This window comes from Crocodylus porosus, unplaced genomic scaffold (genome assembly GCF_001723895.1).
Source record: "Crocodylus porosus isolate Cpor-Errol unplaced genomic scaffold, CroPor_comp1, whole genome shotgun sequence".
NCBI classification, from domain to species: Eukaryota; Metazoa; Chordata; order Crocodylia; family Crocodylidae; genus Crocodylus; species Crocodylus porosus.
In genome coordinates this window covers 53,961,979-53,988,565 of record NW_017728931.1, presented here as the reverse complement: position 1 = coordinate 53,988,565, position 26,587 = coordinate 53,961,979, and the positions used below count along the sequence as shown (strand labels likewise).

At 50.4% G+C, this 26,587-nt stretch overlaps 1 protein-coding gene across 1 annotated transcript; it reads right to left on the bottom strand.

Moving 5' to 3' along the window:
- Nucleotides 1-2,206: 2,206 nt before the first annotated feature.
- On the bottom strand, nucleotides 2,207-26,587 carry L3MBTL2 (L3MBTL2 polycomb repressive complex 1 subunit). Its single transcript, XM_019543911.1, has 18 exons — nucleotides 26,450-26,587; nucleotides 25,138-25,209; nucleotides 23,265-23,535; nucleotides 22,848-22,981; nucleotides 21,922-22,045; nucleotides 21,328-21,407; nucleotides 13,971-14,088; nucleotides 13,616-13,750; nucleotides 12,089-12,177; nucleotides 10,222-10,453; nucleotides 9,089-9,168; nucleotides 8,246-8,350; nucleotides 7,512-7,659; nucleotides 6,990-7,072; nucleotides 6,125-6,359; nucleotides 5,320-5,385; nucleotides 4,093-4,215; nucleotides 2,207-3,189 (listed from the first exon to the last, which is right to left on the bottom strand). The coding sequence occupies exons 1-18, from the start codon at nucleotides 26,585-26,587 to the stop codon at nucleotides 3,080-3,082; spliced, it is 2,343 nt and encodes a 780-aa protein (XP_019399456.1). The 3' UTR covers nucleotides 2,207-3,079.

Genomic DNA, 26,587 nt, shown 5'->3' with positions numbered 1-26,587 from the left:
GTGTAGGTACACTGATGTCAGGACAACTGACTTAGATTAGCTGTCAGCCAGGGATGTCAAAGAACCAGACTGTAGGCCAGATCCAGACCATTGGGTCTTGTCATCTAGCCCATGGTGCTGCTTGTAGATCTTGGACAGGCCCCACATGGTGTATGTGATACATGCTGGATGGGCTCCACATGCTGCATGCAGTGTGTAGGACTAGGGTGGAAGCACAGGGCACAACACACAGGGTCTGGCAAGGTGTACACTGCATACAGTGCATGGGGTTTTGAGGGGGCACATGCTGTGCATGGAGCTCAAGGCCAGTGCCAGAACAGCCCTGTGTGCTGGATCATCTGTGGGCCTGAGCTGACCCATGAACCAGCCCCACTCCATTCATTTGGCCCTCGGGGCCTCATGGGTTTGACACATCTGTTTGAGGCTGCTCTCAGACAGGTCTACTGGGGCCTACACTTCCTTAGTTGTCTATTTGCCCTTCTCAATGCCAGAACCCCAGGATGTCTCTGGCAGGCAGGGAAGAAGCAGAGGTGTCTGGTGTCTGCATAAGTGAACAGAGGCTGGTGGGGGAGGAGGCTCAATCCGCTGGTTTGCTTAGGGCAGCACAATGCCTGCACCCAGCACTACACACACTGATTGAAGTGCAGAAAATTGACAGGAAAAGGCTATCTGGGCCTCTGAAGAGCCTGCTCCCTGCAGTAACCCAGGCTGTGCATGCTTCCTCTATTAGCACGCCTGGGCAGCGAGGCCTGGTGTTGTATTCCCAGAACATCCATCACAGCCTTTTTGCTAGCACAGAGTCTTTCTTAATCCCTGCTAAGACACTGCACAGACTACTATCTAGGAGAAAAATCAAACCTAGAAGATGTAAGAATTTCAGACCTCTGCAGCCTCAACAACCCATCATCTATCCATTGCAATTAACCATTACCGTAAGACACGTGGGTGTCTGAACACAGCGCTGCTAATAAAGCACGTGCGCTATGACTGGCACCCTCCAACTGTCACGAGGAGAAACAAATGCTGAGATGGAGGGTGGAAGATGTGTTAGCTGCACCCAAAATCCCTGTCTGGACTAGGGCTCACATGTGACCTGCATGTCTGATCTATACAAAGCTATATATAAATCGGGAGGTGGGGTCCTGCCATTCCAACCACTACATCCTACATCTGATGCTACCCAGCCAGTGCCTGGGGGCACACAGCGCACCAAACACTAATAAACCAACATGTCCCAAAGACAGAGTCTCAAAGCCACGTCAGGACACTAAGCAGACCTGAAAAGCCCCTTGAGCCAATATCCTCTGCCATCCTCAGTCTTGCATCAGATACTTGAATTGCCTGAGAGGCAGCACCATTCTGAATTGAATCACCCACACCTTCATGGGAGTCAACCTGAAACCATTTGTGAAAATACCACCTGTTCTTCGCTGACGCTGTGTTCCCCATTTATACCTCACTTTGGAAACTGAATTGGCTAATTTCACTTTCCTTCAAGAATCTCCTCCTGCACTAGCTCAGCCACTTTTGGATCTAGGCTTCCCTATCCTTCAGGGAAATGAAGAATGCGCCTGTAAAGAAAAGAGGTCTATATCCAAATTGGGACGAATTGTCAGGGAAACCTCTCTGGTATCAGGCATGCCTGGGGTTGTGGGAGATAAAATCTGTTGACTTCAAGAAAACACTTTCCAAAAGAAAGAGCCAGAGACTCTGGGAAAAAAAGGTGATTCTATAAAAGAAGACGCCCATAAAACCCCTACTATCACATGTGGGCATTAGCTTTGGGAGGGAGAGTGGCTGGCTAGTGCTACAGCCTTGAACCAAGAGGGGCCAGGCACTGCAGATGAGACAAAGATCACGGGCCCTTCCCAGGCTCATTCCACCCTAAGCTGGGGCTGGGGCATGCCATATCCATCTTTCAGGGCTTGAGTTGAGATGGGGCTGATTTCAGAGGCAGCAGTTTTGCTAGAAAGGCTGAAGAAGGGCCAGCCCTCCTCTGCCCCATTCTAGGAGCTGCAGCTCGCTCTCCTGAGATCTTCCAGACAAGCTGAGATGGGTGCAAGTAAGGGCTATGTGACAGCTCTGGACTCAGCCACACACTCCTGATTTGCTCCACACACAGACTATCTGCCCTGGCTCTCTCTCTGCCTTTTCTGGACTAGAGCTGCACCCCCCCATCCCACGTAAGACGAAGAGGCAAGCCTTGCACCTTCCGCTCAGTCTTTATTTACAGACCATTCCAGTACATTTCACTGGTAAAATTTACATGAAGATTATTAAAAAAATAGCAGTGATACACTAGGATTGTGCACCTTAGAGGAGGGGGAACAGAGGCAAAAGTAAATCATCTGCTCTCTTTTTCTGGACCTGGGAACTGTGTAACTCTTGTCATGGCAGGAAGCAGATTCATTTCTGAGTGGCATCAGAAGGGATTTTTCCTCTTGCAGCTTGGTTTCCATCTGCTGAATTCTCCCCCTTCCCCTTGTGCTCTCTGACGCCCTCTTGGGTTCTGTGCCCACATTACAAAGAGGGACACACAGAAGAGCACATGGGGCATGCTCACAGAGTGACAGCAGCCATCTTCCTGACTGACTTGTTCCCCCTGAAGCTCCACATAGTGGTTGAAGTTCTGCAGTCCCAGCACTTCTTGGATTTTGGGTCACAAGCTCCATAGACACAAGAGTGAAAGACTAAGACAGCCCCCAGTGCAGCAGAGGCCCCTTTCCCTCCCTAAATGGGCTCGAAACAAATAATGGTGGGGAGCTAAGAGGAGTTCCCTGGCTCAGAAATTTACCCTCCGATCCACAGATGTGCAGCAGCAGCAGCAATAGCAGCAGGAGCAGCCATGTTCCTTTCCAAGTCCAGCACTTTTTTCCTAGAACCCATTACAAGGGTTTAAAAAAGACAAAGGTGAAGATGGAGCTGGCCTGTGTCAACAATTCTTCTTCTGCAAGGCCAGGAATGCACTGTCTCTTCTCGTCTCCTGCTCAGCTCTGTGGGGGGAGCTTCCTTAGGGAGTCACAGTGTAGAGGGCAGGCTGCTGCTCAGGGCAAGGAGACCCCACCTGAAGGATCTCGGGTTAATCCATAACCTCTTCCTTGATGCTGCTTATTGGAACGGGAAGCTCTGAGGAGTCTAACTCCATCACTGAGGGCTCGACTGTTTCTTCTTTCACTTGCACGGCAATAACTAGGGAAGAGAGAAAAGAAACCAATCAATCAACTCCCCCAAGGCCCCAGCAGCAGGGAGCACCAGGGCCCCACCTTGGTCAGACAAACACCTGGGACATAAGCACATGGGACTAATGGACAAGGCCCAGACTGGAGGGCACAAAGTGGCTCCTCTCACTGCCAGCTTCAGCAGCCATCAAGGAAAGGCTGAGACAGACAGCGACCTCCTGTCTGAGTCCTAGATGCAGAAGTTTTGCTGTCTTTGCACATTCTGTGCGTGTTGTGAACACAGCCGGTCCAAGGGGAATTGACACCCTAGGAGAACTGTGTACCTCGGTGCCCCCACCACTTCCAGTACAGAGGAAAGGTAGGAGTTGCGATTCTAGTGCTTTTTCCTCTGAGATCTCTTCAGAGGTCTTTCTCCCCTTACCAAAACAAAGGTCTTAGACCAAGGTGAAGCCGTAGCTGGTCAGGGTTGTTATTTAGAATAATGTTTCTGTTATTTTGTTCTGCATATAATTTTGGCACCCCCCAAACTGGCCACGGCTGTGAACTCAGTAGAGGACCCCTCTCTCTCTTTGACACACACACACGTTTCACTCTCTGAGAGCTGCAGGTCTTGATGAGGGTCCCAGCAATAAGAAGCATGACCCATAGAGCTGCTCATAGCCACCAGCAAGAGGCACCTCACTGGGAAGGACCGAAGCTCACCCTCTGCTATTGCTACCACAGGAGCAACACAAAGCTCCAAAACCTTCTCTGTGGGAGAGGAGATTTTGTCTGTCCTGCACTCTCTTGCAGCCCACAAATCCTTGTGGGGGGAAGAGGAGGCAGAAACATTGTGAAGGACAGGTCATGGGGGTGCTAGCGTTCCCGGCATGCATGCAAGGGGCAGCAAGGCATAGCTACCCCCTCTCCTTACTCTCATCGGGTGCTGGCTCCAGGGAGGTCTTGTTTGCAGCTTTTGCTTCGCGCTTTGCCTTTGGGCCGACAGGTTTCTTGGTTGTCTGCTTGAGTAAGCGGGTTTTGGCAGCCATTTTTTTTCCTTAACGAGGAGAAACAAGCTGTTGGGAAAGACCTGCCATCTTACTGGAGCTGCTAACTGTTCTCTTTCACCGACAAACGCAGGACAAAGACAAGCATGCTCAGCCAGCAAGCTGTTTTTCAATGAGCTAGGAGGGGGATGGCATCCACCCCCAATCAGACAGTCCTGAGACACTGGTAGCAGTCAGGCAGCTGATGTATCTTTCTTTGGGCTGGCCAAAGCCCCAGGGAGGCACCCAGTCCAAAAGAAGCGGGGTGGACAGTGCACTGTTCCCATCATCCTAAATACAGAGCACTTCATTTTCTTGCACATGAAGGCTCAGATTCAGCAAAGCACTTAAGCACATGCTTCACTTATATGAACAGGCTTGCTGAAGCCACTTCAGTGCTTTGCTTAATGGCCCAGGCCTTGCTCCTCACATATGGGCAAGACTGCTCCTGTACATAGTGGCGTCTGTATAATTTTTCTATTTTTAGGTATGATATCATGGCCTGCAAATCCTTGGGGACGAGGCCTGTCAGGCACTACTTATGTTAGGACAGCACATAGCACAATGAAGCCTGAGTTGCGGCTCTTAGGCACTAACAAACATTGGGAGAGGGTGACGGTCTCATCTCACTGCTTCCCAATGGTCACCCGCAACATGCCCTTTCTTTCCAATACCAACTACGAAAGAAACATAACCCTGACTGACTTCCAGTTACCTGAACTGGGCCAGGCATGCAGTCTCCCCATCATGCTGATGGACAGAAGGGAAGCTGCATGTTGTCAAAGAAACACATCAGCCCCAGAGGAAAGCTTGGGAATGTTCTCAGGGGCTGAAAGTTTCTGTTTGGACTGAAGTTAATCAGCACAGATGGGGACCAGAGTATGGGCTGGGACCCTCCCTACATGGTGCCTGGAGCTCTCCGCAGCCAGGGACGCATGGGGGAATGCAAGCTGGAATGATGGCAGCTGCACTGCCACACATCATGGACTAGCTGCAACCACAGCAACAGGCCTCTCGGTCCAGCCTACTGTGAAGTGCACACAGTGGCAAAAGGGTCCTCCCACAGAGGAAAAGGAAGGGATGATGTGAAGAAGGGGCTAATCTAAGTCACTTACTCTTCTTCCCATAGGGTTTTTTTCTCTTCTTCGGCACCTCCTTGGTTTTCACGGGGGTTGTGGGCTCTGTCATTGAGATAAGAGAGGAATGAGGGCTGGGTTCCAGAACCAGCAGGTAACAGGGACAGGCCAATGCAAGTTAAACAAGAGACATATCCACCAGCCTGCCACAAAAGCCAAGAGAATGGAGCACTGCTCCTGTGTGTATCATGGGGAGAACCTGGGGGAAGAGCCCCTAAGCTTGGCAGGATGGGGCACAGAGGAAGAAAGGTACTGGAACTTCAGGGATGAGGCTTGCAGTTCCAAGATAGTGGAAAGGGATCTAAGGGGTAGGAGCAGTGGCTACTGCTAGTCCAGAGAGGAGCAGCACCCTTGTATGAGGCTTGTTCTAATCCTATGAGGAAATCAGGAAGCTAGTGGGAAAAGGAAGGGATAGAGCCGCACCTGCTGGGAGATGACTGCACCTGAAGGGAGGACAGAGACAGCACAGTAAGAGAGGCACCTGGAAGTGCCTTCAGCAGAAAAATTCTCCACTGGTTGCTGGAGAAATGAGGAGGAGCTTACAATCCATCTCCTACCTGTGGGCCTCTCCTCTCCTCTCCATCACCCAGCCCCCTAGCACTGGGTTCTACATCAGGCTGTATGTTAGGCGAGAGGGAAACATGGAGACCAGGACACAGTAAGGAGATGTTTTCTCCTCCCTCAAGTCACAGGAAAGCAGGAACACACAAAACTGGGGGTCAAAAACAGTTGCCACCAAACCCAGCATCTCTGTGGTTATAGTGAAAAACCAGTACTCACTCACCTGCAGCCACAGGAGGCTGGAGCTGGTAGCCTGTCAGCTCACACCAGCCCACGGGATAGATATCTGGTGACTCACAGTCGACCCACTGGTCATACTCATTGTCCCAGCCATCAAAGTGGATGCTGAGGAGGCGATGAACCACACGCTTGACTGTAGCCACGCAGATGAGTCGTGGCTCCATTAAGTCCACTGCTTCTAGCTTCATGCCTGCTTTGAAGCCATGGTTTGGACAGTCCTGGGCAGAGGGAAAAACCCACCATGAAGGCTTTCAACCCAATCTCAAACTTTAATACGACCCTGCTGCTCCAGTTATAGTACCTGCCTCCAGCTCAGACAGTGCAGACAGAACAGTCCTGCTTGGTCTCTCCCAGTGAAGGCCATAACAGAGTTACAAAGTGTCCCTTCACCTACCCAGATATGAACAGGCCCAAATTCCCAGCATAACAAAGCAAACCCAGTTATTTCCCCAGATAATGTCAACCTGCTTTTCTTGAGGTCATACACTAAGCCACACACTGAAGGGTTGTCCAGCTACAATTCTAAACCAGAACAGTGCCGGGGGCTGAGCGAGGCTGACAGGCAGGTAGGTTCACCCTTCTGAGACACCACCAGGCTGTTCTGCCAGCATGGAGCAGAGACCATATCCCCACCCGTGTTTCAGTACTGGGCAAGAGATCCCTGCAAGCAGAACCTGGGAGTACTAAGGAAACACAAGCACGTGTCATCCATAGATCCTCCTGGCTGCTCCCCAAAGTTTTTGGCTGTTAACACCTAGCTCTGAGACACCTAAGCTGCATCTGCTCCTTCCTGTGGGCTGGTGTGAAACTTGGGCCTCTGCATGGCAACTCTCCCAGGTGGTACTCACCGTGTTGAAGAGCCGTGCTGGCACTGCTCTGGACCTGGTCTTTTCCAGATAACTTTGCCAGTTGAAGGTCTTTGCATCGTACCCTGCAGCAGGAGGAAGAAGGGCTGGTCAGTAGACAGAACAGCTGGGAGATACATATTAAGTATCAACAGTGACTCAACATGGCTTAGGGGCCCTTCCCCTTGCACTTCCAAGGCAGAGCTCAAAGGAAGATGAGTGGAACCATGCAGTTTGACTGAGTGCTGCAGTCTAGCCTCAACCCCCTGCTACTCAGCAGAGGTTGGGAAAAGCATCCAGCCATGCCATACTCTGAGAAACAAGCAAACATGTCCAAGAAAGCCTATGTTGAAGCCAATCAGCCCATCAGTCATGCCATTCAGGTCCCCAAGAGGGGATGAGCAAGCTGGAGCCTCCTGATTTTGAACCATCCAGGCCATGTCCCCTTACAAAACATGAGGTCAAGAAGTCAGAAGCCTTGCCATGCTCAGGTTTGCACATGGAGGCCAAGGGGCTCAGTCTCACCTTTTGGTGGGGTCAGGTCAACACTGTTCTTCTGGCAGAAGTTGGCAGGGAAGATGGCATGTGAGGAAGCGTGGTAACAGAACCAGTCTGAGCCATCCGTGGAGGCAGCGCCATCAATGCTGATCATGAGATACCCATCCAAGAGGACCTGTGGCAGCACAAGGAGGGCAGAGCATGAGAGAGGCAGTTCAGCTTGCTCGAAAGCCTTTGGCCTTGAAAGATCCCCATGAACCCTGCTGCTGGTTTAGGCTGGAACCATGCCCTGGCAGTGAGAGAGCTGCCTCTCAGGTGTGAAACAGCCTGTCTTGCTCTTCAAAGCAGCACCTAGCTGCAGCATTTGCACTCTCCAGGAGCCGGCATGGCCTCTTGAGGGAGCAGATTCATGTTGCCTCTTATCCAGAGCAGAGCATCTGGGAGAAAGGCTTCTGCCAGTGCAGCACATGCCTTGTGCAAGGGCGGCCCTGTCTGGGAAAGCCAACCTGCAAGCTGCTGCAGGCAGTGGCACAGCCCAGCAGATGCCTATCCACATCTGTATGCTGCCCCACTGCAGAGTGAGTGCATGAACCTAATTTCCAACCCTGCAGCCTAATCCTCTGAGGGTCCCCACAAAGATTGGGTTATCCTGGCCCTTCCCTCCCAGCAAGGCACAGAAAAGAGGCTCCACTGTCCATAGCTTCAATTAAGTACAGCTAAGCAAGACAGAAGGCTTCACCCCACCCCTTGGCCCAGGTTACCTTGCACACAGTAGCCACGCAGATGTTGCCCAGGTTCAAGGGATCAATGGCCTCTAATTTCATTCCCTCCTCAAACCAGCCACCTTCAGCATAGACAGCTCGCACCTACAGCAGACCACAGGTACAAAGAAATACCCTGTTGGTTACCACCAGGGCCCAAGGACAAGGGGAGGAGTTTCAAAGCCCTCTGAGAAGCACAGTAGTCCTTTGGCTGGCTAGGGCCCATATCGGGAAGAGAAAGGAAAGGCTGTCCTAGATAAGAAACAAGACATGAAGGGAGGGAGTTGGGGTGACTGAAGAAGAGGGGCAACCACAGTCACTGGAAGGCAGAGTCCAAAACAAGCAAGGGGGGGAGGGGAAGACAGGGGACAACTGATCCTTGCCTCAGAGCCAGAAGCCTCTCAGAGCCAGCACCTCACCTTAGCCAGGCTCCTTCAGTCCAACTCAACCTCATGCAAGTCACCACCTCACCATGACTGAGTCCCACGCTGTATCCATTCCCCTCAAAGCAAGGTCCCTGGACCTAAGGGCAAGAATACCTCCCACCCTGGCCCCTGCACTAACACAACTCCAAACCCATAGGACTGACTCCATCTTTGAGTTCCCCCTACCATGCCCACAACCCAAATCCACTCCATCCCTTGCACCCCAGCTTCAAGCAAAGCTTTAGGCTCCTAGATCCACTGTTGCCACAGGGCAGAAAAAGCTCCGCATCCGTGTGTGACAGAGTCCAGCAAGTGGGTCTGACACGTGGGAAGGAAAGCCCCACAGGTTGGCAAGCTTTCCTGTGCCTCACCCCACTTTGCCATGGCAGTCACAGGTGTACGGGCAGGGCTCTCCTACCTTCTTGAAGAGATAGGGGACGGCATCGCAGTATATCTTCCGGAAGGTGGGGTGGTTTGCCATGTCACTGCGCTTTTCTTCTGTCCAGGGACAGAAACAGGAAAGGGGAGAAAAAATGAACCCTCTACACCGATGGAGGTACTCAAGGTGGGGAGGGGGTGGTTTGCCTAAGTGGCTGCCAGTCATCTGCTCAGAGCTCAGCAGCTATTAGAAAGAGGAGGGCACCAGCCAGTGAGAGGGCACGGGAGGTCAATATTCAAAACTACCAAGGGAAAAAACAATGACCCCTCTGAGTTACAATGTCCCATGTCATGGGAACTAGGGTTGAAATCTAACGCTGCCAAATTCATCACTGAAAAAGGAAATGTTTCCAAGGACCTAACCCATGGGCAGGGCAGTCTGCTGGGGAAGAGTAGCCAGAGGAACAAAAAATGGGGACGCTTTTTTAAGGTGTAAAAAAAAAAAAAGGCATACCAGCTTCTAAGAGCAAGTTTCAGGGACTGTCTTGTAACAGAGGGAGGAATTCTGGGAAATTCGTTTCCCAGGAGGGACTGAGGGAAAGAGCAGACCCTGGGCCTTGGTCTCTTTGTCATCTGAGCTCTGGAATTTCTCAGGGCCCTAAGCTTGCCAAGAAGTCTCCTCCTCAAAGGGACATGCTCCAAGATGAGGTGATCTAAAAGGAACTTGCTCTTGAAGGGGCTAGCATCCTCTGTCACAAAGAAGCTGCATAATTGCAAGGCCATTAATAATTAGACAGAGTAAAATAAAGATGGAACACCTCTACATTGCACAGGAGAAACTGACTGTGTCTGGGGGCCTGAGTCAGAAATAATATTTCTGCTACAGATGCACAGCAGAATGTAGTTGGCCGGGTGTACCACAGTTGGGCGTTTGGCCTTTGGACCCTGAGGGGAGAAATTACCTGGCCAGACAGAGCCAGTGGCCAGATACAGCAGGAAGCAGGACATCCTATGACATGCCCAGCTTGCAGAATAAGGGTGGCCCTATCAGGATTAGAGTCATACATGGACAATCACCATCAGCATCACCCCTAACCCAATGCCACTGCCTCTTTGGAAGGTCCCAGCCTGGGGAGTCCAGCCAGAAAGCCCACGTGTCACGTAGGTCCCTACCTGTCTTCTTGATGTTGTGGCCCACTCTTCGTGCCCAACCCACTGGGTGGATCAGGGGGCTCCACATGTGGCACCAGAAGTCATCATCACTATCGCCATCCTCATAGAGGAGCCTCAGCCGGCCGCCGATGACCGTGTCCACAACCGCCATGCGGGCCCGAGACACATGGTCCTTGTCCACCACTTCCACCCGCATGCCCTGCCGGAATGGGTACTTCATGTTCTCCGCCATCTAGGGAAGGCAACAAACAAAACAGAGCATTTCTAGCACCTTCCCAGGACGTGACTCTCTCCACAGGTACCCTACCCACCCAGCAGCTCCTCGCTGCAGCCACCCCTGGGGAGAGAGACAGCAGCCATAGGCAGAAAGTGCTGCTGCACAGACTGCATAGACACCTTTGGGTTGAGAAGTGAAGAATAACCTGCTCTATAGAAACCCCAAGGGCCATTTCAGTTTGGCAGGGAGGCGTATGCCTCATTGGCCTTGAAGGTGGCCACAAGGTCTTCAAGAGTCGTAAGTGGGCAGAGACTTTCTGCTGACTTGAGAGGGCAGCCGGATAAACCCCTTAGTATCATATCTCACTGGTAAAACAAGCTCCAGCAACAGGGACCTGCCCCCAGTATAGTGCTGCACATACTTAACACAGACTAAGGGGCCAAGACAGAACAACCAGCGCCACCCAGGGCTTTTCTCTGGGACTCTCAACTTCAATCAGACCCAGCCCTGCCTACCCATGAGGCTTTTATAAAGCTCCAACACCTTGGTGTCCGAGAGCCAAGGATCTCAAGAGCACAATGAGCTCTTGCGCCATGGGTCTGAAGTAACAGTATCTTAATACACACATGCATGCACGCACGTACCCCACCGCCACCCCCAGGTGTACCTGGAAAAGAAGGTTTTTCCCCAGGCATGGTTACATCTCAGCTTCTCTCTACTGCCTCTCTGTTGAGCAAGTCTCCAGTTTGTTTCTCCACAACCCAGCAGATCTGACATTATCCCATGAATAAGCCACTTCATTAAAATCCAACCTCCTAAGCTGTCACAGGGGCCTAGCAAACTTTGCTAGACTTGCCAGCGCAATGCCCTCAATGCCTCCCATGTATGATTGAATCCCATAATGCCCTATTCCTATCAAACACTTCATGGCATTAACTTCCTCCCTCAGAAATTTAGTATATACCCAAAGAAGCAGCTTTCTAAAATCTGCCGGCAGGGGGAGCCTGCCCTCTCCTTCTCCTGGAACATCACACTAGCTGAAGCAACCTAAGGAACTGCTCAGTCCTAGCAGACTTCTTGGCACAGATATTATTGGCTCTGTTGTGCGTTTCAGGTGAGCCCCTGAAGCTAAGTGTGTTAGGCTGTCTTGCTGCTCTGCTTCCCCAGCCTACTGCTGCGCTCTCTCATACTGAAGACAAATGTTTCCTCTCAAAACAAATGGCTCATTTCTTTGGAATAAAACAACCTAGGTGAATGTTTTCTTAAGACAACAGGCTTTGCGAATTCATGCCCCGATGAAAAACAAGACCATCCACCAGTATTCTGGGCTTACACTGTTTGGTAACGGTTGCTTCGTAAACCAGCCTAGGCCTCAAAAGAGGAAAAGGTCTCACTGTGTAGGACCATGGAGATCAGGCCATTTATGCAGGACACTGCCAAAGGAGCACTGTGTCCTATCTTCTGCCTGGCAGCACTCAGCGTGTTCAAAAGAAACCCTCCTCCATTCCACACGACACAACACGCTCTTCCTCAATGAACCCCAGGGGAGGTGAATCCAATCAGAAGCAAGCTGACACGCTGTTCCCACACTGTTTTGTCTGCATCCACCCGTGAACCGAGGTAGAAGAATCTCCACACTCATCCCATTACCTTGATATGGAAATCCACGGGGATGGTCCTTGCTCCCACCAGCCTCTTCATGAGGTACCCTCTCCAATCCGTGTACTTGGCGTGGATAGCTGAGCAGGCACAGAGAGGAGCACACAGTGTTGAAACAGCTCATGTCACCTCACTGATGCACCTCCAATAGACAATGCATGTTACTTTTCCTCTTTGTGGACTGTCTCGCTAAACCAGTGGTTCTCCACCTTTTTATACTCAAGGTATTCCTTGTTAGGCTCAAGCCCATCCTTGGAAAATGCCAACTCTTCACTTTCACTTGTTTCTTGATTACAGAAATGAAATACAGCAGTTTTTCCCTGGCAAAGAACTCATAGGCTGCTTGTACATGCCACAGGGGTTTAATTTGGTTTAGTTCTCGCTAAACTGAAACAGTGGGTTTTTAAAAACCACTTCAATTTAGGGAGAGTTAAATCAAAGTAAACCCCCATGGTGTGTACATGGTTTTTGCCTTCCTCTGTAGTGGGGGATGTGGCCCTCTACCTGGGGCTCTCTTGAGTGTATGTTAAGAGCAGGCTGCTGGCTTCTCTGAGCTGGTCTTCCAGCTTCTGCATGCCTTTGGCTTTGAAATCCTGTATCCAAATTGTTTCATTTTCAACCAGTGTCCTTTGGTTGTCATGTCCGCAGGCAGCATTGCTAGGAGAATCCAGCAGGCCTGTGCACTGGCTCTTGATCTTGGGAGGGCTCTGCTATCTGAAGCAGCAATCCCTGATCTTTTCCCAGTCCCAGTCCCCATTACAGATATGCAAGATGGTGTGGCCTCAAAGGAGTAGTAGCTGAAAACCTGAAGACTGTTAACTGTCCCTGTACCCACTCTTGCCTCTTGCTGAAGGCCACAATGGGCTAACCATTGACCTAGCTTTTATTTACTGTGAGCTACTGCTGACACAGGGTCCATTACCATACAGCAGCTGCCCCCTTTTACTGATGGTTTTACAGGGAGGACTTAATGTCTCCATAGGACCAATGAGCCACTTGGGGGTCTGGTGATCTAAAGCCATTAAAGCTTAAAAACACCCTGACATGTAGCAGAAAGGGGGAGAGGAGGCAAGCAGCAAAGCCCAGAAGCATGGGAAATCCTCATAGTAGAACACAGGCCTAGCTACGCCTAGATCACCCCCAAACAATGGCTGTCCAAACTCTTCTTGAGCACTGTCAGAAGAGGTGTGTGCATATCCAAACACAGAAACAGCACATCCAAGCCAGAAAATGCCAGGCCAATGCTGTTTCACCAGCACTCCCAAGTTATCCCTCTGGTTGAGCAGGGATGAACAAAGCTTCTCCATCACTCTCCTGGGTCAGCCCTGGGGAGCAGTGTGAACAGCATGGTGTCCTCACCGCTCTCCAGGGACCAAGAGAAATGGCAGCAATCAATCAAAGACAGCCATGGCCCTGCAGTCCCAACCACAGCAAATCAAGTTTATGACACTAAACTAGGAGAGAACCAAACTCCCCTGGCACCTGTTCTCCCAAGCACTGGGTCCAACAGGCACTCACTCTGAGGGGGTACCAAGATTTTGCTGTTGATAGCACACCAGCCGATGGGGTGGATGTCCACTGTGCCCAAGTTGCACCAGAAGTCGTAGCCAGAGTCAGTCTCAAAGCCTTCGTAGCGCAGCAGTGCCCTGTACCCTGCCAGGAGAGAGGGAGGGAGACTTGACGCATCAGTCTGTATCTCTATTTTGGAGCATGCTGAATGCTTTGCCTCAGCTACCACAACCCTATGCGCCAAGTCATTCTTGTAGCAGACTGTCAACTAGCCAGGCTAGGTATAACTGACCCTTTCAGCTTTCTGCACCAGTCGGTTTCCTCTGGCACTTTCCAGCTGCTAGTGAACCTCTTAGAGACTTACCTGCAGTCTGGATGACTGAAGCAATCCAATACACCCGGCTGGGGAGCACAGCATCACTGTTCAGCACTTCCACCTTCATCCCTTTCACCACATCATCCCACTGGTCGAACAGAGGCACCTGCAGAGCCAGGCAAAAGTGAAGGGAGAGACAAGAGCAGCAGTTACAAACCAGGGCTGCAAGAACGGTACAAATGGGATCTCCTTTATGCTCATAGCCTGTACTCTAGATTTTACTCTTTTCTCTACAATCCAGGTTTCTTTCTACCCTTCATGGCTGGAGGCAGAAACCTTGAAAACTTCGGGGTGTACAGTGCTGCCTGCCCGAGCCTGTAGACAGCCTGACATATTAGTTCTTAAAAGTCTCAATGCATGCAGTGTTCACAGCAGAGCCCACACACAGAAGTTTAAAGATGAACTCTGTTAACTGTTTTTCTGCTTCCGTGAGATGTGGACGTCATGGCAGGATGACTGGATAACCAATAATTAATCCAATAAATCCACAGTGACCCTCATACCTCCCAGATACCAAAGCCTCAGTCAGCCAAACCCCCACCTATTCACTACTGTGATACACAAGTTCATCATCAACTCTACATTGTAGCTGAAATGGGAAGATAGAGCACAAGTGATTTAATATTAAAACCACTACCACAGGGCAGGTAGCTGCAGCAATCTGTATTATATATACAGGCAATCCTCGGACTTAGGACACAATTGGTTTCTGAAAACCCTGTCTTAAGTCAAAACGTTGTAACTCAGAACCAATTTTCTCATAAGAAACAATGTTATAAATGGGGGATTGGCTCCTCAACAAAGGCCCGATACCCTATTTTCACTAAAAATATCCCAGAATTTTGAACTTGGTCAATTATAGATGAGTAATATAGCTACATTAATGTATTTATATTGTAAATAGCAATCATATTGATTTGGAAGGACTTCTTTGAGGTGACTTTGCCAGACTTTTTGAAGGGCTCTTGGCTGGAGTCTTCTCAGGAGACTTGGCTGCAGGTTTTTCTGGAGTCTTGTCTGCTTTCTTAAAGGAAGTGTCCAAGAAAGTTCGGACAGAGGTTCTTCAGGGAGATGAGCGATGCAGCAAACTTGTTTGCTGGTGTGGAGTCACATCGGATCACACGTTGCAAAGTCAAAACTGACGTTAAAGTTGAAACAGGGTGTCAATTTATAAACGCCATAAATGTGAGACCTTGCAATTCAAAACATTGCAAGTTGAGGACTGCCTGTACATAAAAACTGCCATTTTTCAACTGACCTAAGGTACCTGAATGGCCTCCATTACAGTGGTATGTGGGCACCTCTTAGTGCTTTTAACTTCCCTACATCCCTGTGAGGGTAGCAGTATACCTATTTTACACATAGGAAAGTCAGGCACTGAGAGGTTAAGTAACTTGCCTAAACTTAAACAGGGAATTTGCGACAGAGCTTGAACTCAGTTGCAGGCTGGCATGCTAACCAGTGGGCTATCCTTTCCTGTCCGATGTGGAGCAGGCACACAACCTTCAGTCCGTACCACTCAAGGAGCTGCAGAATTCAGGATGTTCCCAAAGAACTAAGGCCCGGCTTTCTGATCAGAATGACCAACAGCTGTGTTGAGTCAGGTTCCTCCCACCTTCTCCCCTAAACCTCTGTCTATGCATCCACTATGGAAACAGATCACTGGCAACAGAACCGGTGAGACAGCACTACTGGAAATGGCAAAAATGCAGCATAGACACATGGCTTTTTTATTTTGTCTAAAAGAGCATGTAGGAGCCATCATGTTGACGACTTTCCTGTTCCTGCTATGGTGAATAACGTAAGACTCTGCAAGGAAATCTAAGATGAGGAACAAGTAAAAAGGAGGGGGGAAAGAAGGGAGCCCTAGCACAGGCTGCAATGTACACTGTCCCACATCTGCCCTAGCATGGTACTTCACCCATTGTAATTCTAACGCTATATGGGCAGAGTTCCTGGAAATCCAATTTTGAAAGGCCTTTGGGGAAGCCAACAGACCTGTGGAAGAACTCAGCCTCCCCTCACACCAATAAATCCCCAGAAGCTCCCGTGTGTGTTGCTACTTTTGTTCAAAAGGGAAGCCAGCACAAATTCTGGGCTCCAGCTCTACTGCAGTGTGAGAAGCTGCCAGGACGTGCCTGGGAAAGGTATGTTCGGCCACTACCCAGCCTTCTTGCCTGAGAGCAAGGTTATTTCCTCTGGTGCTCGTGTCCTCCAATGACATTGGCACTTGGGGAGGATGCTCACTAGGTGGAACAAAGCTTATAGCATCCAGACCGGGCAAGGCTGACAGATCCAAACTGTTCTCAAGATTTAGGATAAACAGCTGTGGTTTCATAATGAGAAAAAGGACTTTTCTACACTGAGGTAGCTCCACCCTTCTGGTATCAGTGGAAGAAGGCAAGGACACTTGACACTGTGAAAAAGAACGGCAACTGCAAATTGGAAGCTGGCTACAAGAGCCAGACACCAGCATGAAGGGGGTAACAAAGACCACGAGTAGGTGCTACCATCCCAACTGCATATCTGGCCTTAGAGTACTGCAGGGGGATATGCCAATAAGAGCACATTGACAGACTCAGGGATCAGGGTTTCCAAACCGGGCATGGGCTAGCAGCAGACCTCATGTGCCCATGCCTTTGGCACCAGGCCCTGACATCCATTATCAAGGAGGAGACTATTATGGCCTGCACCACCATGGGGAAGAGCACTGCAGCATGTTCCTGGAAACATACACAAAAACAGCTGCCAAAGCAGAATGAGTAAATGTTCTGGCCTTTAAAAACCGACATGCAGCCTATTCCCATCCCCAAGGGATTGACACTAACAGGACCTCCATCTTCATTTAGTGAGCACCCACTTCACTGGAGCTAAAAGAGCTTCCCCCGGCACTAACCCAGAGGGGGCATGTCAGCTACGCATCAGCCAGAAGGTGGCAGGATGAGCTCAGGGAGGACTGAAGAAGACTAACGGCCCTAGCCCACATTCAAATCAAAGCTGGAGAGAAACCATCTAGAGAGCTGTTCCACATTTTCAAGCACTAACTTGGCAGCTGGCTGGCTCTTTTTATAGCTGGATGGCCATTTTTATGGCATGATAATTATTTTGCTTGTGTGACTGGTCTAAATTTATTGCTCAGTTAACTAGTTAATTGCACAATATATGTAATGTGTGGCAGACGTCTATGGGTATGGACACACATACATACGAAACCCTTCTGAATGTGGAAGGTTTCAGAAGGGCAGCAGCAAGGCCATTTGAACTGTTGTGTGTAAAAGCTGACGATGATTCCCATGTAGCAAAACTGCACTGGTGTTAAGCACTGCTTGATCCAGGGTTAAAATCCCAGTGGTTTTGCTACTGAGAATCATTCTGCAGCTCCTCCAAACATTAGAAACAGAAGGTAATGGCTGCCACCCTTCTGAACAGGCTTCAAATGTACGTGTCTATTCCTGCTGGAGACAGCTGCTGACCTACCACGACCGAGCAGGGAAAGCATTGCTAATGATACATTTACTGCAGGGATGTCCAACTGGTAGGCCATGGACCACATGTGGCTTATGAGGGATGAAGCTACTGCCCTCAGGCTGCAGCTCCCCCTATTATTTCAGCTGCAACATCAGTAGTGTTAGAGGGGGCTGTATGGACACATGGTGCAATAGTGGCAGGGATGCCCACATGGGCACACAAGGCAGTAGCAGCAGAGCTGCCCACACAGCCTCATGGTGCAGCTGTGGGGGTGTCCACACAGTGTGCAGCACAAGGGCCTGTGACTTGTCCTGGTGCAGCCTGCAAGGTGTGTGGTCCCCAGTTACTTGGAAGTTGAACAGCCCTAACACTTGAAACTGGGGGTGGTAACTCCTCATAACAATGGGCAGAGGAAGCAGTGAGACCCTAGCGAAACCTGGTTGCACCAGACACTGTTATTTATAATAGCGCTGCATGGAGAGGGTGACCTGCTAGAGACAGAAGTGCTTTCTGCACCCCACTTCAGAAGGAGGGCTGGAGAACCAGCCATGGAGCTATGGGCTAACCTTTTCATAGAATCATAGAAAGTTGTGTTTGGCAGGGACCTCAGGAGGTCATCTAGTCCAAACCCCTGCTCAGAGCAGGACCATCCCCAACTAGATCATCCCAGCCAAAGCTTTGTCTAGCCAGGTCTTGAAAACCTCCAAGGATGGAGATCCTACCACCTCTCAGTGTAGCCTGTTCCAGCATTTTACTACCCTCCCAGTGAGAAAATTCTTCTTAATATCTAACCTAAACTTCCCTTGCTGCAACTTGAGACCATTGCTCCTGTTCTTTTATGCTACCCTGGCACATTCCTCCCTCTCTAGATCATATTTGTTACAGTCACAGGTGCTTCCCTTCCCTCCCCAGCTCTACCACTTTAACAGATGCCAAGGGGGCTTACTGATTTCCGTGCATCTATGGGCAGTAAGCAATCTACTCAGTGAGCAATTCAGGAGAGCTATGCTAAAGCAGCAATGGAACAGCTGCTGTTATGGAGAGACTTTATGCGACTGAGTGGAAGGAGTGAGCTGTCAGTGGGATGCATGTATGCTGGTCTTGCTTGGTAAAGATTTGATTGGGGAGGAGGCTCAAAAGTGGAATAACTCAGTGTAGTAGCAAGATGCAAAATTCCCAAGGAATGCTTTTATTCACCACCACATCATTTCAAGCTAGGTGCAAAGAGGACACAGCACAGAAAAAGGGTGACAAATTGCAGCGGCAGATTGGTCTGAAGCCAGTTGTATTGTGACCACTGAGAAACTTAGTTGAAGGGGTCTGAATTGATGCTGCAGCCATTTTCTCTTGAGCCCCAGTTTATATGCTGACAGTCTTTCTTTAGCATCGTCTCCAATTCCAGAAAGAGTATGGCCTGCCAGAGCCTGCCCTCATAGATTCATAAAAATTAAGGCCTTGAAGGGACATCAAAAGATCATCAAGTCCAATCTCCCCTGCTCTGGGCAGGAATACTGCCGAGATTAGAGGAGAATGAGGGCAAAGCTCCATTTTTTCCCCTTCTCAGAACCCATGAATGCATCCAAGGGTAGGTTTAGTTTGCTCTCTCTTTTTATGAACATAGGGTTGCTGTGAATCCCTTCACCACCGAGGGTTCAGTTTGTTCCCAGACTGGCCCGGGGAAAACCATCTTGCTGCAGTAGCCACTGAAACAAAAAGACAGAGTTGAACAACCAAAAGCCACAGCACATCTGGCCTTCACAGAACAATCAACTTGATAAAATCAACTCAATCCCACTTCAGTTTTGAATACTAAGTCCCTCTTCCAAGGCAATTTCTTTTTAGACTAGTGATGGCAAGGAGAGTACTGAAACAAAAGGCACGAGGGAAGGGAGAGGCTGCTGGCTAACGAGGGAGGAGGGTTAAAAGTGATCCTGACTGAAAGATGACATAGGTAAGACCATAAACCAAAGTGCATCGATTTAACTAACCGGGAAAGTTAAGCCAATATTGTGCCACTTTGTATCAACACTCTCTTAACTTGGATTTAAAACCTGAATTACAATAGTTTAGTTTAGCCCTGTTCTAGAGATGGCCAGCTTCAAGAAATCAGCCCTCGTTGCCACAGATAACAGTAGAAAGCTGCATACCTGCTGCTGTCAGTGCCATTTTGTTTCCTGGTGTCTAGTTGTGCCCCATCCATGTGCCCGTCTCCTTCAGATCTGGGGTTCCTGGAAAGCAATTTTGGGAAGCTGGCAACAGAACCAGCTCCTCTCAGTTCAGCTCTTCATCCTTCTAGTCCAGCTGGTTTGCAGACCTGCAGCACTTCTTAGAATCCTTCTGTTCTTCAACAGTTCGCTGCAGGACGTCTCCGTGCCCCTCAGCAGCCAGCCACAGAATGGAAAGACAAGTCCCAAGAATTTTTTCCAATCCACAGCAGGGGCACTTTTCTTGCCCCCGTGAGCTTTGCTAAGCTAGATCTTCCCTTCCTTCATCTCCTCATAACATTGTTTTATGCTCAACAACAGCTCAGCCACCGACGAGACAAGTGACTTCCCTCGAATGGGGAAGCTAGCCACGAGGTCTTAGACCAATTGGCAGAAGCCTTGTGTACTGGTTTCCTCTCAGGCAACAGAATCACCTGGGCCACAGAAACAGATGTCGCTCACTACAGAAATACGGAGACTCCACACCAAAGGGCGTCCTCAGTGCTGTTTGTGCGGGCAAGTGAATTCTAGCAACCAGAGCTTTATGCAGCAGGAATCTGCCCAACTAGGCACTGTCACCAGGAGGCGCACTTCATCACTTGAGCTAAGACCACAAGTGAAATCCACCTGCACGACTGTCACGGTAGACTCCGGTGCAGTGGAGGACCAAAGTTAATTCTAAGTGTAATTCAAATCTCTGTGCACTGTGTATGAATGAGATGCGTTGTACAGGTGTCAGGGAACAACAGGACTGTGGCCAGTTTTGGGCAGGGAAGTTCTGGCGGAATCCAGGAGACCAGCAAAGGTATCAGAAGTCTAGAACATGAGGCACAGCGGGAAGAATGGGGATTATTTAAGTCCCGAGATGACAGAGGGGTCTGACAGTAGTCTTCAAATTCCAAGAGAAAAGGCGGTTAGAAAGAGGATGTCACACAAATGCACTATGCCCACACATGGGACAGCGTAAACTGTTACAGGAGGGATTTTAGGAAGAACTTTCTAACTCTGAAGGAGGTCAATCACTGGAGCAGACTAGCTAGGGAGGTTGTTTCTAAGTGCAGGGCAAACAGACATTTGTTTGGGGTCATTTAGACAGGAACAGTCCTGCCTCAAGCAGCAACTTGCACTAGATACAGCTTCAGGAGGTCCCATCCAGCTCCAGTTTCTATTATTTATCTAAAAAATTCTATGATCCACAATGGGACCACAGAGTGAGGAAAGCAACGTAATACCAGAGAAAACAGACACACTGCGTGAGAAGCCACCCAGAGTCCAAGGGTAGTAAGATTTATATTTCTAAAGAAAACTGAGGGTACCTATCTTCACCATTTGCACAGGCCATGATGTCCTTTTCCCTCCCTTAGTTACCTCAAGTCATGGAAGTCAGGCCTGATAAATCCAGCACCAGTCTGACTTGCTGTCACTGGACCCTTCAGTCTCAAATCCCTGCCCATTTCCCCTTCTGGAGACTCACATGCTCCTTCCACTGGGCTCCCAAACAGTGCCAAGAGGTTCTGCCTTTCTCCCAGCCACACAGAAGACAGTCTGACATCAAGCATCCTCTCCCCTTTGCAACTACCCATTCCCCACCACCACTTTCTCACTCAATTAACTCAGGCTTATCATATTACTATCAAGCTACACAGAGGGAGGTATGGAAAGCAAGAACTCACGTGTTTGAAGCAGCTGACAGGGGCAGCCTTGTATCCATGGTCCTGCAGGTACTTTCCCCAGTCAAAGCCGAGCACAAGAGCTGCAAGATAACATCATGGTTAGTTGGTTCTCAAGAAAGTCCTATGCAACCATTTACTTTGTAGTCAGCAGTTGGGAACCACAGGGTGGCCCAGTAGGGGGAGAGGTCACCACTCTACCCTGACAAACAAGAGATCTGGGGGCTAATCCCATTTGCTGGCTGGCGGGGAAAAGCCAGAAGCCCCAAGTCCAAGTTAAAACCCGACATGAAAGATGATGACAATCCTGTGGGAAGAGGGAGGACAAGGGCAGTGACAGCCAGGTGTTAAGCTAATGATGTGCTCGTGCTCCCAGCAACTACAGAGGAAGGGGCAGTAATGGATGCTGGGTCCTTCCCACTCAGGTTTCTCCATGCTGCAATCAACCTGACCCAGACAAATGTGCACTCCTTCCCCTCCCCAATCCCAATACGTATTGGTAGCAAGGGTGTGCACCAAGCTCTGCGTCGCTTGCTACTGCCTGCGCCAGCCGGTCTAATGTACTGCTGTGTCTCCTCCATGCCCATCTGCACTTACCGTCCTGGCCCGTCAGCGTTCCATCTGCCAGCTGCCCCGTCCCTTGGGAATGCAGGAAGGCCCCAATCTTGGCAGACCATGCTGCCTTGTGCAGGACCTTAGCCTTCTTTGTAGGTGGCTTGCCCTGCAAGAGTGTAAGAGGGAGCGGATATTGGGACTGAGAGGCATGGGGAAAACCTGTCCTAGCAGGCGAGGGGCAGACTTACCTTTCTCTCTCTGGGAGGAGGATCTTTCCTATACTCATGAACCATAAGAAGCTGAAAACCCAATGGACACAGCTTCACTCCACCCCCCGCCATTTCTTTCCAACCCATATAGCCAACTGGACTATTTGTGGGTCCTTAGACTGCACAGGAAGGAAAACAGGCACCAACAGGCCTCAGGCGAGCATTATCTAGTCCAGCAGTGGGCAAAATATGGCCTGCAGGCTTGACAGAGGGGTGGGGCGGACTGCACCTACACTGCACTGCCCGGGTGAGCTCTGCTGCACGTGCCCCCTACCCCTCCCCACCCATGGACAGTTCCTGGGACCTACTGCATGGGCAGCCCCTGCACACACACACACTCACCCCTCCACACACTTCCCCACCCCTCTACCTCTCCCCCAACACATTCCCCCACTCCCACAATATACAAGAGTAAGACTATATTTTAAGCTATACACTATATACACACAATACTCAAAAAACCCATAAAATCAGGACATTTTTTTAAAGTAAAATTAAAATATGTTCTAGTAATTGTTTCATTTTAGCATATGATTTTTTAAAATCCATTTGTTAAAATGATTCCTTCTGAAAGATTGTGTGTGTGCGACCCTCAGCTTCTCACTAAAACTCCCCAAGTGGCCCTCCCCTGATCTAGTCTATGGCAGCAAAATGGTTGCTGCTTTTGCCCACAGAGGAAACAGCACAGGTGTCACTCACCTGCAACCTTGCCAGGATGCTGGCTTTTTTTGAGTTGGAGGAGTAGCTCCTGGAGCAGGAGACACTGCAGAAGCGTTTGGTCTTGGAGAAGAAAGCTTCTCGCGTGCCCACGATCCCACACATCTCACACACAGCTGGAAGAGAGGCAGACAGACTGTGAGCAGTGGGGGCTTCACCAGCCCTGCCAGGACAAAGCTCAAGCCAACACTACTACAGCACCAGTGAACACTGACTGACGTTCAGTCCTGGCAGAACCCTGGGCCCCACTTGATGCAACCGGGAGTGGAGAATATACACTGTGCAGCTCTGCCTCCAAAGCGCAAACATTATGCTACACCACCATACATCTTTCAGCAGTGCACTACTTTGAAATGGGTCCTTATCTGCTTCTAGCAACTCTATGCTATGCGGCGGTACCTGGTTCAGAGCCACTGTCCTCCATCATCCGGCCCGGGGTGGTGGGTGTGTGCAGTGGCAGAGGGGAGGTGGACAGCTCCCCCGCTTCCCGGGTGGCCATGTCATCATTGCTAGAATCATCGAAGTAGGAGCTGCTGTCACTGCCCATGCTGCTGTTGTAACCCCGGAAGCTGTCATAACCCCCAAAGAGGTCCAGGTCATCATCTTCTTCCTCCTCCTCCTCTCCCACCCGCTCCAAGGAGGAGGTCTTCTGGCTGAGGGAAGACACCAACTGACAAAGAAATGACCACTTTAGAAGACAGATTTTCATCATTCCCTTATGCCAGGGGTGATGAACCTCCGGGCTCCATTTCCCAGCTGCCCCTGTCCACATGGCTTGTGCCGGTCTCCATGGAGACCTCAGCCACGCCAGCAGTGCAGGGGGCTGCTCCAGAGCTGTTGGGAATGTGGGACAGATGCAGCTTGCTGCAGAGCCATGATCTGTAGTGTGGACGCTCTGTGCAGAGGCACGCAGCCAGGGGATCATGGCTCTGCCCTGGCTCCTTGCAGCAGGCTACAGATTGCAGCTCCGCAGCAAGCTGCCCCCATCCCATGTTCCTGGAAGCTCTGGAGCAGCCCCTGCATTGCTCTGCCACACACGCTGCTGGCATGGCTGAGGTCTCCATGAAGACCGGTACAAGCCATCTGGGCAGGGGCGGCTGGGAAACGGAGTCCCTGGCCGACTGGATCCAGCCCATGGGCCGGATGTTGCCCATCCCTGCCTTATGCAGTAAAGCCTGGCCCTCCAGAGCAAGTCACTGGCTGTGGCAATTGCAGGGTACCAGGACCAGACCCTTGAGCCAGCACTAGCTTCCCTGGCAGGAAGAATTCCCACCAGCTCCACATTTCCTTAATGTTTTACCCCTAGTACACATCTCTCCCAGATGAAAAGAAGATTCATAGTCACAGAAGGGCAAGCACAGGAAAGACACTGGGAGCAGAAACCAGGAGGCTGACCAATGGCTTATGGCTGCAGCAAAGCAGGTTTAGATTAAATATCAGGAAGAATTACTTCATTGTTACAGCACTGAGGCTGTAAAATAGACTATCTTGGGAATTGTGGGATCTCTATCACTGGAGGTTTTCAAGAGTTTGGATAAGCATGGATCAGGAACAATCTAGAAATAGCTATGCCTATGCTCACTATGGTTATTTCCCATGTTTCTGGGCTTCGCTGGTTACTGCATGAGGCCAGGAAGGAATTTATTTCCCCACTCCTGTTGCTACTGCATCTGTTCAGGGAATTTTCTTTTTGCCTTCCTCAAAAGCATAAGGAGGTAGCTGCAGCCAAGGCTTGGGATTTTGACTTGGGTGTATCAATGCTCCTTCTGGGACTAATAAATAGTTGGAGGTTCCTCGCTAGAGGGTCTTGCCCCTCCACACCAGGCCAGACCAATGATCACATTTGGGATCAGGAAGGAATTTTATCTCAGGGTATGACTGGCATGGGCTGGGGGAGTTCTGGCCTTCCTCTGTAGCAGGTGTGTGGCCCTCTTCCTAGGATCTCTTGAGCATATGTTAACAACCCTTGCAACAGGACACTGGACCACCCTTGTTCCCCTGCTTTACCTGTGGCAGGTTAAGATGCTGTGTGCATTGTAGTTGTGCAACAGGGTTGTATACTTCTAGTAACAGGGTAGACAAGGATTTGTACCAGATGATTTGGATAGGGCAGGGGGTTGGACTAGAAGACCTTCAGAGGTCCCATCCAGCCTTACTTTTCTATGCTTCTGTGACCCAGGAGCAAGAAGCCAAAATGCCTAAAACCATCCTGAGTGGGGAGGGGTCAGTATGAATTCAGAGGGAAGGAGAGAGACCACCCCTTTTCACTCACTTTCCTGTCCAGTGGTTGCACTTCTTCACACCCACTAGAAAACACTTCAGTAACTAGCTGCTGCTCTCCAGGCTATTTAACCCTCCCCAGTAAAGCTTGGGACACAGTGGATCAAAAAATGCCCTTGAAACAAGGAGGCGCATTTTCTAACAAAAGTAAAAGCTGTACACTTTATTACCACCACATTCCCTGGGCTGACTTTGGCTCAGGAGCTGCACTGGAAAACCAGACAACTTGCATTTTCAAGTATTAAATAAGTATCAGTCAAACCTCTTTTTCACCTGTGATTTCATCATTACCTATTCGTACAGCTATATCCATACAGCAAGGAGATGCAAGAGTGGAGGGACAGCAAATCAGGAGATGCACAAAGGCCCGTCTTTAAGAAGATGGAGGGGAGGAGGAAGAGTGATTAGTTGTGCTTTGGACACAGATTAAGGAAGTTAGGAGATATGCTGTTGCCAAGAGCTCATGCACGGACACTGAGGCTCAGCAGTGAGAGGGGCAAGGGAGAGAAGAGCAGAAGCACAGACATGCAGTCACAGGGAGAAAGGAGCTTGCAGCAGCAGCCGCCAGCGCCGGCAAGGAAACATCACCACCAGTCAGCACTGTCAGCAGCCCTACTGCTTTGCACCCACAGGTCTCTCTCTCCTGTGCGGTGCTTGGAGTGGCATGAGATTTTCTTTAGAGCTGGTCATTGAGCCCAGGCATCTTTCTGCTGCCCGCAAGAGCAAGAGCAGAACAGCTGCAGAACACAGGGCCTGCCCTGTGTTCAAATGAAAGCTAGACAGAAACCAGCTACGGAGCTGTCAAGCACTACCTTGGGAGCAGGTTGCAGAGACTGGAGCTCTGCCTGTTTATCTGGCCCTGGGCATGGCACCAGAAGCATTTCAGAGGTCCTGGACTTCAACCTCTTACCTAGCTGCCTAAGTTTAGGTCCCAGGACCTCCCTGCTACCCTTACCCACGTGTTGGTGCCCACACAGACCCAAGAGACTGGGCAAGATGTCTGACCCGGTAAGTGGCTGTTCTTATAGGATGGCCATTTTGATGGTGTGAGTGTTACTTTGCACCACATTTATTGTGCGGTTCACCCATCAACCGTGTCATACGTGTAAAGGGGGGCAGGGGCCCCGCGCACGGATCCTTCTCCTAGTGCCAGCTGTTTGCACCCAAGGCTCGTCCTGTGCAGCCCCAGGACAAGAGAGGGCTCCTGCCGCCCGCAGCCAGGGCCTCCCAGACGCGGGGGAGCCCAGGGCTCCCAAGCGCCGCGCTGGGCCTGGCCCCGGCCCCGGCCCCGGCCCCGGGGGGGCGGGTTCCGCCGTGGCACTGTGACGCAGGGCTCCACGCTCCGCCTCCCCGCGGGACCGTGGAATCTCCGCGGCAGCGATTGTGACGCAAAGCTCCACGCCCCGCCCCCTCCGGGGAGCCCCGCGCTGGTCCGAACCCAT